The sequence below is a fragment of the Carettochelys insculpta genome, chromosome 6 (genome assembly GCF_033958435.1).
Source record: "Carettochelys insculpta isolate YL-2023 chromosome 6, ASM3395843v1, whole genome shotgun sequence".
In the NCBI taxonomy this organism is placed as follows: domain Eukaryota; kingdom Metazoa; phylum Chordata; order Testudines; family Carettochelyidae; genus Carettochelys; species Carettochelys insculpta.
This window is the reverse complement of record NC_134142.1, coordinates 83,151,622-83,163,724: the sequence shown is the minus strand read 5'-3', so window position 1 is coordinate 83,163,724 and position 12,103 is coordinate 83,151,622. Positions and strand designations below refer to the sequence as shown.

The 12,103-nt window shown below is 42.2% G+C and overlaps 1 protein-coding gene across 3 annotated transcripts in view; it reads left to right on the top strand.

Moving 5' to 3' along the window:
- PAMR1 (peptidase domain containing associated with muscle regeneration 1) overlaps nucleotides 1–11,387 on the top strand; it is a 73,425-nt gene extending 62,038 nt beyond the window's left edge. For all 3 annotated transcript variants that reach the window (XM_074998943.1, XM_074998942.1, XM_074998941.1), the window contains 5 exons: nucleotides 2,448–2,660; nucleotides 5,437–5,503; nucleotides 7,228–7,460; nucleotides 8,534–8,826; nucleotides 10,430–11,387. In XM_074998943.1, coding sequence (XP_074855044.1) covers nucleotides 2,448–2,660; nucleotides 5,437–5,503; nucleotides 7,228–7,460; nucleotides 8,534–8,826; nucleotides 10,430–10,966 — 1,343 coding nt within the window. In that variant the 3' untranslated portion in view covers nucleotides 10,967–11,387. The remainder of the gene's footprint in view (nucleotides 1–2,447; nucleotides 2,661–5,436; nucleotides 5,504–7,227; nucleotides 7,461–8,533; nucleotides 8,827–10,429) is intronic.
- The last annotated feature ends 716 nt before the right edge of the window (nucleotides 11,388–12,103 follow it).

Below are 12,103 nucleotides of genomic sequence, written 5' to 3'. Positions count from 1 at the left end.
TAGAGATGACAGGCCAGATGGCAGCCATGGGGACCACAGTACCTGTAGGGAGGTCTAATAATTGTAGGATAACTGCAGGTGGGCACTTCAGTTAGCTTTATTCCCCATTTCCATTTCTGTGATCTCACATGGGAATAGGAAGGGTGTTGTGAGACATGACCATCAGCAATACACAAGCTCCAAGCTCACGTGACGGCAATGAGGTTAATCTGTGATACATGAATGGGAGTAAAACAAGGGGGAGAAAAATGGAACTGAACTAAAAGCAGACATAGAGCTTCCTCCCTCTCCCTCTCCCAGGCATGAGAAAGCTCAGTGCCTCCTCCTCCTGCCTTTTCAATATGGACCTGATTCAGGAAATCACAGGCTGAATATGCATGTGCCTAGCTCTAAGCAGATGCTTAAGTCCAGCTGCATTCAGCACAGCACTTAGGCATATGCTTAACTTTAATCACAAGCATAAATCCCATTTAAGTCAATGGAGAAAGAACATGCTTGAGCAATGAGCAGAACAGGAATGCAGTTAAGCATGTACACAAGCTTGGTTACGTATAGTTAAGTGTTTTCTTGAGTCAGGAACTATTTGGCAAAGCGAAGACTCACAGGAAAACAGATGGAAATTGCACTGACCCCATGATCAAAAAAAAAAAGTTAATTTTGGCCTAACAAAAACGTGGAGTGGGTGGGGGAAATCAATGATTGCCAGAGGCAAAAGACAATTGCCGAATCATAGGGCTGGAAGGGATCTTGAGAGGTCCAGCCCCCATGAATGGGAAATATTCCTTTTTATTTTGGAGCTTGTAAATGGGTAACACAAACATCAGAAAACTCAATAAAGAGTAGAGAAAATATCACTTTAAGTAACATTTTCAACTCATTTTGAGCCACAGAAAAGCAGTAAAGGGTAGCTGGAAAACAAAACAAATAAAGGAAAAAGGAAAATGGGGAGAAGATTGAGAAAGAACTTTTTACAGACAGAGCCTAATGTGAATGTGAACATTTTCATGTTTGTTCTTTATTTCAGTAAAAATTAATTTTCTATATGTTTCAGTATTCCCCTGTATTGTTAAGATCTGTATGCTAGCAAATGAAAACAGGGAAGTAATCTGGTTACATTACCCAAACTTAGTGAAGTTCAGAAAGTAAAGAAAATAGGTAAAAATGGTGCAAAAGATTGAAGTGTCCGGTTTTTCCCAGGACAGTCCCTTGTTTAAGCTGTCCCACAGGCAGCCTGATTTTTTTCAGAAAATTGGCAAATTGCCCCATATTTTGTGTGGCTCTGTTCTCTGGCACCCAGGCTCTGCTGCTAGGGAGTCCCACTGCAGGGCAGCTGCCCAGTTTCCTGGCACCCTGTGCCTCGGGGCAGCATCCCCATTGCCAGGGAGCTTCTCTGTGGGGACGCTGCCCTGTGACCTGGTGTCCTGTGCCCCAGACAGCAGCTCCTGCTGCAGGGGAGATTCTCAGTGGGGAAGCTGCCCCATTCCCTGGCACCCCATGCCAGCAAAGATCTGCCAAGGGACAGCTGCCTCATTCCCTGGTGCCCCATGCCTACGGGAGGCAGCTCTTGATGCTAGAGGTCCCCTCAGTGGGATAGCTGCCTCGTTCCCTGGCTCCCCATGCCTTGGTGATGCAGCTGCTGCTGGGGGGGAAGCTCCTCCGTGAGGCAGCTGCCCTGTTCCCTGGCCCCCCATGCTGGGAGGCTGTGAAGCCCCTATTATGAGCACCCCAACCCCCTGTCAAGATGTTGCCGAGCCTCCATTCTCTGCTCCTTCTCATCAGGAGGCTGTGGTGCCTCCATCCCCAGTGCCTCACCCTGGGGCAGCTGAGCCTGACATGGGAGATCATCTTCAGATGCAAGCGTCCCGTATTTGCCATAGGGCAATGTGGTCACCCTAAAAAGATCCCAATCCTGCAGTTTTATATGTATGTTTCATATTATGCATTTGTAAGCGGTCCTGTAGAAGTCAATGGAAGAACTCACTGTGTGTGCAGTTAAGCTGATGCCAAACGTTTTATAGGACTGAGGCTTAAATTAGGTTTTTAAAAACTGTTTTCAGATTAAAGCCTTTCAGCTTTGAAAAACCTTACGGTGCTGTCAGCAGTATGATTATTATTTCTAGGGTAAGACTTCCACATAAATATTGTTCCTTTATATTTCTCTCTGATTTGTCCTGGCCACTGTTCCCTCGATTGTTTTCCATCCATGGGTGGAATAAATTTTGTTAGATGCACCAACACACTGTGCATGTGCACCACCAACAGAAGCACATACTGCCAGCTCTGGGTGCCTATGGGCACTCTGCTAATCAGCTGGGTGGCACCTGAATCTCTCCTGGGCGGCTGCCCAAGTGCTCAGCTTACAGGGAATACTGCATGAAAGGTTAAATGATCAGGGGCTCAAAATGAATTATTCGTGAAATATGTTTCCTTTTCTCCCCCATTCTTAGTTCTACAAGAAAAAAACTGCTCAGATCCTGGTGGCCCATTCAACGGCTACAGAAGAGTGGTGGAAGACACCGGGCTAATGAATGGACGCTATGCAAAAATTGGCACAGTCATTGCATTCTTTTGTAACAATTCATATGTTCTAAGTGGTAATGAACAGAGGACCTGCCAAGACAATGGAGAATGGTCAGGGAAACAACCAATCTGCATAAAAGGTACTTTTCAGTCTCTTTGTTTCAGCTCTTAGACGCTGATATGCTTTACCTGATGTATGTTTTGTATGTTGTCTTCTGGTTAAACTATCTGTTTTCTAAACACTTTCAGTAAAAGGTTGTGAAATGGCACAGGTCAGCACTTGATACTGAAGTTGATTGTCTTCCCACTGTCTCTGGCAGCTGAACTCAGCCAGAGAAGATGCTAGTGATTCTAAAGGAAGTTTGTTCCTTTAAAATAGGATAGGAATTTATCTCATTTTCCTGTGCCTTTGTTTTCCCTCCCCTCATATTGGGAACAGCTAGGGATAGGGGCAGTGAATCAAAGATCACTGAGGAAACGAAAATGAAAGGAAGGACTATACTATATAAGGTCCAGTTTGCAATCAGGCTTAGTCAAAAGGACACCTTACTACAGTGAGGGGTTGCAAGATTAGTTTGCAGCCTTTCAAGACTTGGTTCAGCAATCCATCTGTATTCTGTAAAGCACTTAGGCACGTGTTTAAAGTGCTGATTCAGGGTCTAATTAATAGATGTGTTATGGGAACCCTGAAAAGAAAAAGGAGGTTGTGTTGGGAACTAAGTGTAACGCCTTTTCTTTCCCCCCGGGCTACTCGGGCGCAGGCAACACTCATTTGTGTGCCTGTGCGATTGAGGGGTTTAATATTAAAGGAGATCCTGAGTGTCCCAGTGGTGATGTTGGATAGCTGGGAATCTCCTTTCCACCCCTGATTTCTAAAAGGTCTGTAAAATGGTGGTGCCTCCACCTGGCTGGCCCCTCTCTACAGAACAGGGGTCAGCACCCAAAGAGCAAGACGAGATTTTTTTTTCCCAAGTCAGTAAAAAAATCAATAATTCAAGAGCCACAATGCATCGGAATATGAGACAGTCCTTAATAAATAACCATACTTTTTGTAACCCCTATTTTAAGAACAGCACACACTTCCCCACAATGCACTGCACATATTAAAGGGGAAGTTATCCAACATTTCGAGATCACATATCATTTGCTATTTAGATGTGAGTTATTTATTTTTCAGCTTTTAGACATTCACCAAAATATTGAAAACAATCAGGAGAGGGTTTTATTTTTGTTTGTTGTTTTTGGTTTTTTTAAATTTTTATAGCATCAGGAGCCATAAAGAAAATCTTTAAAGAGCCGCATGCAGTTCCAGAGCTGCAGGTTGCAGACCCCTGGCCAGGAACATTTATTCCGGTTATAATCTGGGTTTAACTCCCAAACAGCAATTATAAATAGTATGTTTCTAACAGACCAAATTAGAATTAGCAAACACCTTTACTTAAAGAAACAGCTACAGACTAAACATGAATAAAATCAATTTATAATATACACAGAAATAAATGAAACATGTAACAGGCATGTACATTGCCATCAAAGTTCCAGTTGCTTGCTTTCATTGGCACACAGCTGTTGTTCCACTGGATTGCAGAAAGATTGGCGAGGGTTCTGTGTATCAGTCCAGGCAAGGCAACAACCTGACCAGCCCCTCTTACACTGGAGCTGGCTTTTGCAGTACTTTAACAGACACAGATCAAGTTCCCTCCCTGTAGGGTCTCTCTTTAGCAGGCTGCAGCTCCCCAAAGCAGTTCCTGTCTTAAATACCCTCTATACACATTGTGCTAAGCGTTCTATTGATAGAAAGTACCTTTTCCCTCTCACTCTTTTGACTGATGTTAACTTTAATAATTATCCAAGATTTAACATATGTTATTAATCACAAATGCAACTAAGTATAATGGAATGCCACAGTGTATGCTTTCACAAAGATTCAGATGAACCACATCCACCGGGAATCCTTCAGTCTATCCACTTCACTGGATGGAAAGTGTTTTTGGCACAATCAGCTGAATTACTAAGGCCCCATCACCTATCCTTCCCTTCCCTCCAAATAATTGTATTATACAAGTCCTGATATTCCTCCTTCTGTTATTTTAGGCTAATTTGAGTGAACTTGTTATGCTCATTAGAATTAGGCCCTCTCAGAAGGGTGTATAAACTAAGAGGGTGGCAGGTGTCTGAAACATCCTAGTGCTTCCATGGCATGTGCCCAGTCTGAATCACTGTATGCCTAGGCAGATGATTACTAAGTATTTATGTGTATAATTCAATTTTAACAAAAGTTTACTCAAATTGCAGAGGATCAGCTGTGGTGTTTAAATTATTGCTCTGTATAAGCACTGGTGGTCATCTCTCTGTGTGTGGCTAAAACTATTGTACCTGCCTAAAATAGAAGAAACTGAGATGTTATAAGCATGGGTGAATGGCAGATTAGACAGATAGATCTAAAGAGAAAAAGTATTTGTAGGGGCAGAAAAAAATTGATATCCCACAACTAGTCTTTTATGGTATATTATATTCCCAGTATACATTGAAAGGAGTTGTGTTCTCTCTCTGTCTCTCTTTGTTCAAAAAGACTTTTCAAAGTCTACCAAGAATGTGACATACCATATCTATGTATCTATCTATCTACCATAAACCATTTACTTAGGTAGCTTTAACAGATTTACAAATCATTGCCTTGTTAACATCAGTGACAAAGAAACATACAATAATATAATCATTGGATTTCTCTCTAACGCGGCAACTGGGATGCCAACACATGTATTTTAATGCATGTAACTGTATCTTCTTACCATCTTTTTTTTTTTTTAACCCAGTCCATAGTTGCTAGTGTCAGGAAAGGTGGACAGGTATCTGACCCATAACATTTGAGCTCTGAACATGGAAAAGGATTGTGCAACATTCTATTTTTTCTAGCCTGCAGAGAGCCAAAGATCTCTGACCTGGTGAGACAGAAAGTGCTTCCAATGCAGGTTCAATCAAGGTGAGACTGTAATGCCTCTGTCTTAAGAGCATTTCTTGTTTATTCCCCCTAATGGGTTGCAGCCAGAATTAGGGTTGTGATCTGTAACGGGCAGCAGGGGTTCACCAGACTCTTCAGGACTAGTGATGGTGTTTTGCAACTTGGGGCTGTGGGGTCTCACTGAAGAAAGTGGGGGGGTTGGGAGAAGGCATAATAGTGTGTTCCATTGCAGCAGGCCTCATCACTGGAAGAGATGCAATGTGATGTGTTAGGAAGCTGGGCTATGACAGAGATGGAAAAGCTTGGTCAGAACGAAAAAAAAAATCAGAGCCTAACCCAATTCTGTCTAGGGGATTTTGCCATGTTCAGATTAATTATGTTTATAATCATTACTATTTTTGTAGTTTTTGTGCTCCTGTGCAGTGCTGCTCTTGTATATTTTTAGAAGCACTGAAAATGTCAGAAATATCTTTAGACTCCTCTCCCACCTCTAAAAGAGTCACATTATTTAGCACATGAGCCACCAAGAAACATATTCAGCCCTTATCACCATACTATTTTGGCATCTCATGCTCATTAACTGGATTTGTCCCCTCCTCCCCAATCAGGAAGTATTCTCTCCAATTTGATCCGATGGGGAACTGAGGCAGAGAGAAGATAAAAAAGTGTTTTACCCGCAGTTACACAGAAAGTTGACAGCTGAAAAAGGAACTGAAAACAGGCATCAAAAGTCCTAACTTAGTGTCCTATCAATTGGGCAATCCTTCCTATTCAGACTTTTCTGCCACTGCAGTCAGCCTTGGTGTCTTGGGTTTGAGAAATGTCACAAGTAATCGCATGGTTTCCACATACATAAGACAACCTATTGCGCCGGAATCATAAAGGGATGTACACTAAAATACCATGAGAAAAATCTATTCCTCAAGCATTTCCAGCTCAACTGGCTGCAACAAGTATCAAGAATGTCACAGGAAACTCATTTCCTGTCCATTTTTGCAGGTATCAGTAAGTTTCTCTACAAACAATTGGATCTTCCTGTATTTACGAGTGCTTTCTCATAAAGATTATGGAGTCCTCATGAATAAAGGATTTAAAATATTATCTTTGTAAAGTTCATGGTATGCATTCAATTTAGAATGGCTAATTCAATTTTTAAAGCACATTTAAACTTTAAAAATAGGTCCCATATTTTCTCAGATCAGTACAATTCCTAAACTAAAATGTATTTATTGGTACAATTATGTATTCTCTGCGGTATGGTAATTGTCTCTGTTAATCACTGAATCAAGCCACTTTATCAACATGGTTCAGTCTGAATCTTTTCCCAGTGCTGCCCATTATAGTGCTCACTAGAGAAACAGGTTGAGTCTAAAGTCCTCTCTAGTGAAAATTAATTACAGTGACACCTGGTTCTAGTATACTTTTTCCCTTTAAAAATGCAGCATCATGTCTTTTGCAAATGGTGATACAGTAACATAAACTTTTATCCATGCACATTCCTAATATATTCTGGAGATGGTCCAGAAAAAGTAAACTGGTCCTCCCTCCCCCATCTATATAAAGGCTGAGATACAAATAGAAATGCTGCTAAACTGCGTTGGAGAGTTTTTGGCTTATGCTTCTAGCAAATAAGCAAAACTCATATGTTTTAAAATGATGCTTACACAGCTAGTGGGAAAGCAATGATCATGGTCTTTTTTTTTCTCATTGTGCTATTTCCCTATATTTCTTCTGTGGTAAAACAGGGAGACACCTTTGCATCAGCTCTACTCTTCTGCATTCAGCAAACAGAAGCTCCAAGTATACCCAACCAAGAAGCCAACACTACCCTTTGGAGACCTGCCTCCAGGGTACCAGCATTTGCACACTCAGCTTCAGTATGACTGCATTTCTCCCTTCTACCGCCGCCTGGGAAGCAGCAGGAGAACCTGTCTGAAGACAGGAAAATGGAGTGGGCGGGCTCCCTCATGCGTTCCAAGTGAGTTGTTAAGAAGAAAAGAAATAGACATCTCCTGGGGGGGGGGAGGGGCATGTATTCATCCAGATTTCTAACAATGTAGGCTGCTTGTGCTCCCAGCGGGGTGAGAAGGAGCAATGACACTGGGAATATAGATGACACTTTCCACTCATCTGCAGAACTTCTGGTGATGACACCAAGTGAGGAGTCAAGCTCTCTGTTTCGTACATTGCCAACAGGCTGTCTAACCCTCTGTCTGAACAATAGACATAACCAAGTTTGCCTATGATCTGGAAACATGTTCCTAAGATTCACATTTTCCTACCCCATTTAGAGTAAAGGCAATTTTTCATTTGTCTCTGAACTGTAGCAGATAATTTACAAACACACAAAACCAAAAGCAATAAGGTGGAATCAGTGCACTTTTAAGAGGCTGCAACCTTTACTTCATCCTGCTGAGGGTGGTTCTATTTTACAAAGTTCAGAACTGAGTGTATGAATTAGTTCAGGGTTAGGAGCTCTACAGAGCTGGGGATTCAGGGATTACTGACATGGGGACAATTCTTAAGTTCAGATCTAAACAAAAATTCAGAGGGTTTTGGATTGGAGTTTTGTCTCATCTCAAGAATCTAGAAATATTTTTTCAGTCTGTAGTTGCATAAAGTCCATGTCTACAAGATGATCCATGTCTGCTCAATTCTTGTGTGGTTGCTCCAGACAGGGTTTTAGTTTGTAATTTTCATGTAGCTGTGATGTAATCCTGATTCTCTCATATTTTTATGTAGTTATAGAGTTATAGGGCAGACTTACAAAATCGTTGTGGAAAATTATTAGTTCAGATGCAGAACTCACCTTCCCACCTTTTACTAGGAGTGCCAGTGAGAATGAAAACACCTAAAATAAAAGTTCTCCAGGAGTTTGTGGGTGACCAGAATATTGCAAGGCTGATCCAGGGGTTAATTAGTAAATTTTCCCCTGATGCTAACCAATAAAATTTAGTACCCTAAGGGTCACCTTAGTTGGGAATCAGAAGTGGAGATGTCCAGATTTTTAAGGAAAAAGAATTAATTCATCCTGGGTTCCTATTTTTACAGTCTGTGGAAAAACAGAAAACATCACTCTTCAAAAGACTTCGTCGGTCAGGTGGCCCTGGCAAGCAGCCATCTATCGGAAAGCCAATGGGGTAAAGGAGATCAGCCTCCGGAAGGGGGCGTGGATCCTGATCTGTAGTGGGGCCCTGGTGAACGAGCGCACTGTGGTGGTGGCAGCTCACTGTGTCACTGACTTGGGAAAGATCACTGTCCTCAAGACCGTGGAACTCAAAGTGGTCTTGGGGAAATTCTACAGGGACGATGACCGAAATGAGAAGACGATCCAGAACTTACGGGTGAGGAAGGCACTCAGATGGACGTGGAGAAGTGCTGACAGAAATACAGACATGGGCCACCCCTGTGGTCCATTGTACACAAAGAGAACAAAGCTCATTGTTATATACTTTATGTACTTTTATTATGACATTACTGGAGCCTGAAGTCCCATGTACATTGACAGAATTATTATGGGACGATAGGTCAGCAGTAGCAGCACTGCAAGCTTTCCCACACATCATCCCACTAACTTCTTTCATGCCTCACAAATAGGGATGAATAGAATAGTTGTCTGTCAAGCCCATTAAACTATTGGCCTTTTGTCTGAGATTAAAAAAAAAAAAAGTGGGGGGCAGTGGCAAAGTGGGATGATGTTTTTTTGGGGAGGGAGTGGGGAGGGAGACACATTTCCATTGGGCCTAGTCTGTGACACTCAACTCATTGTATATGGCAGCCTGAGATCTGGAAAACTCCAGATCTAGAGATAACAGTTCAGGACCAGTTCTTATCAAAGTAATTTTTGAGTTAATTGATTTTCCAAGCTAAACTGGGCAATGTAATGGTTTCATATCATAACAAGGAGAAATTCAGCGGTTCTGATTGTGTTTTTCTTTATGGCTACAGTTGCGCTAGTGAGCTTTGTAGACAAAACTTGGAACATGCACACACAAAATGTGTTTTGTCAACAGAAACTGTTGACAAAAAGCTGTGTAGTTGCTCCTGGGGCCCTTTTGTTGACAGAGCAGATCAAAAGATTGATCTGCTTTTATGTGTAGACATGATCTGTCAACATAAGTTGTGTCGGACCATCTCTTCCGACAGTAACTTCTGTAGACAGATCCCTGTAGTGTAACTGTAGCCTTTGAGTTTTGAGTTCATTAATAAGTTCTTTCCAATAAAATATAATTATTTTGTTTCTTATTTTATATTCAACTTTCCGCTTCATTTTGGTACCTAACTCTATCCTGCTCTGCCTTTCCAAAGTATTTTACTACACTTGATATGAATGTCTTTTCCTATTCTGCTTTTGCTGCCTGGACTTTTCTTATGGCAGCATCTTATTGGCTCAGTAAGGAATAAAGGATTAGGCTCTGGAGTTATGTATTGTATAATGCACTAACTCTTTCTTTCAGAGTGATTTATTGGAAGAAAATCAATTATATAATTTAGTTCAGCTATAGAACACTTACATTTCTACAGACTGAAACTGACATGCGGCCAGTCATTGTTCACTAAAGGACTGGCCAAAATTTTTGCAATAAAAAGTGAAGCTACTTCAAATATAGTTCCTCTTTTCCTCCTCCAATTTCATTGCAACTCTAAAATGGGCCCATTTTGCTGAAAAATTAATTGCTTTTAATGATTTCTTTCTTTTTGCCGTCAGTAAAATTTGATTTAATCCCAGGCAAGAATTGCCTTTGAAACACTGCACTTGAGTATTTTGCGTGTTTTTGATTTAAAAGAGCATTTGACTGAGTTGCATGAAGTGGGAACCTTTGAGGGCTGCAAAATCATCTGACATAAAATTTGAAAATCTCATTGAAAAATTATCAGTGATTTTCCACTGTGCCATTGTCCATCATTATTAACCCTGTAAATTTCCCTTTTCTGGTTCTTTCCTAGATTTCTGCCATCATAGTGCATCCAAACTATGATCCCATATTGCTTGATTCTGACATGGCCATCGTAAAACTTCTGGACAAAGCCAAAATCAGCAGCCACGTTCAACCCATTTGCCTGGCATCTGCTCATGATTTGGACCCATCCACAGAGGAGTTAAAAATAGTGATTACTGGCTGGAAGATACTGGCTGACATTAAGGATCCCAGCTACAAAAATGACACAATCCGCATGGGAGCTGTTCAGATGGTAGACTCCTTGTTGTGCGAACAGCAGTATGAGAATAAGGGGATCCAGGTCATCATCACTGACAGCATGTTCTGTGCCAGGCAGCACCCCACTGCCTTTTCTAACATCTGCCCAGCAGAGACGGGCGGGATTGCAGCCATAACTTTGCCAGGAGAAGCACCTCCTGAGCTAAAATGGCACCTGATGGGATTAGTGAGCTGGGGCTATGATAAAACCTGCAGCCTAGAACTCTACACCGGCTACACCAAAGTGATTCCATTCAAGGACTGGATTGAGAAGAACATGAAATAAAAAGCTGTTTCTGGAAATGGCCTTTTTTAAGTTTTGTAGCTTCTCTCACAGTCCCTACTGCTTTAGGCTTCTCTTGCCACCAACGAGCCATGACTTAGGAGAATGCCCAGAAATTTGTCACAGGCTCTGCTGTTCAGGAAAGCTGCTTTACTTCCAGCACAGTCTCTCAGCCTGCCTGCCTCGTGCTGGGCTCTGACACCCACAAGCAGGACAGGCAGTAATGGACGAATTCAGTCTGCGGTTTGCAGTCACTGGATCAATGGGTCGGTGTGTATGTCACAAAGGAGCATAGGGCTGAGAGAATATGTAGGTTGGAAAGAGTAGCCTGAAGTAATTACTATGGATGAGCTTGTTCTGATGTATTCTTTGTATTGCCATAGGATGTGTATTCTTTCCCTCTCCTGAGTACTGTACACATTAAACAAAGGTTTGTTTTTTAACCTATTGACCTGTGTCTTGTGTCACTTTTAATCAGAATTCCTATCTCCTTTTATATGTCCTATTGTCAGTTGGACGGGCCTCCCCACTTAGTTGTATGGTAGGAGAACCCAGTCCCTTCCACTCCACTCTGTTCCAACCCAAGAGCTCTCTTGAGCATCATAGGGCAAGAGTCCATTGCTGGCAGTCTGGCTAATGCTTCTCCTGGGCCTCCTCAGCTGGGTAGGGATTCTTGGCTCTGTGCAGCACTCCTTCCCTGTGAAAGCCCTCCTGACATTGTCCTTCTGCAGCAGCAAGCACAAGTCTGTCTCAGTCCCCGTCCCCTGCTTTGCTGAAGAGACTCCCTTCCCTATCCCTCCTCCATTTGGAGCATGCCCAGTAGGGCCATGGGGCAGTGTGACTTCCCAAGCCTAGTCTTGTTCCTGCTCCCTTCCGTCTCCAGTGTGGGGTTTGTCCATCACATCACACCTGCCCCAGAGGTATTTTATGCCATGAATGCACATGAGCATTGCTCTCACAGCACATTGTTCATGCGTGCTGGAACACAAAACTGGCACAAACCCTCAGCTTTGAGGTATAAACAATTGATGACTTTTTGGAATACATCAGCTTCTGGGTTGGTTTAGACAGAAGCACTAGGACTAAGCACAGATATAAAGTCCTTGTCACGTATAAGAACCTGACAGACTTTTTTCACAA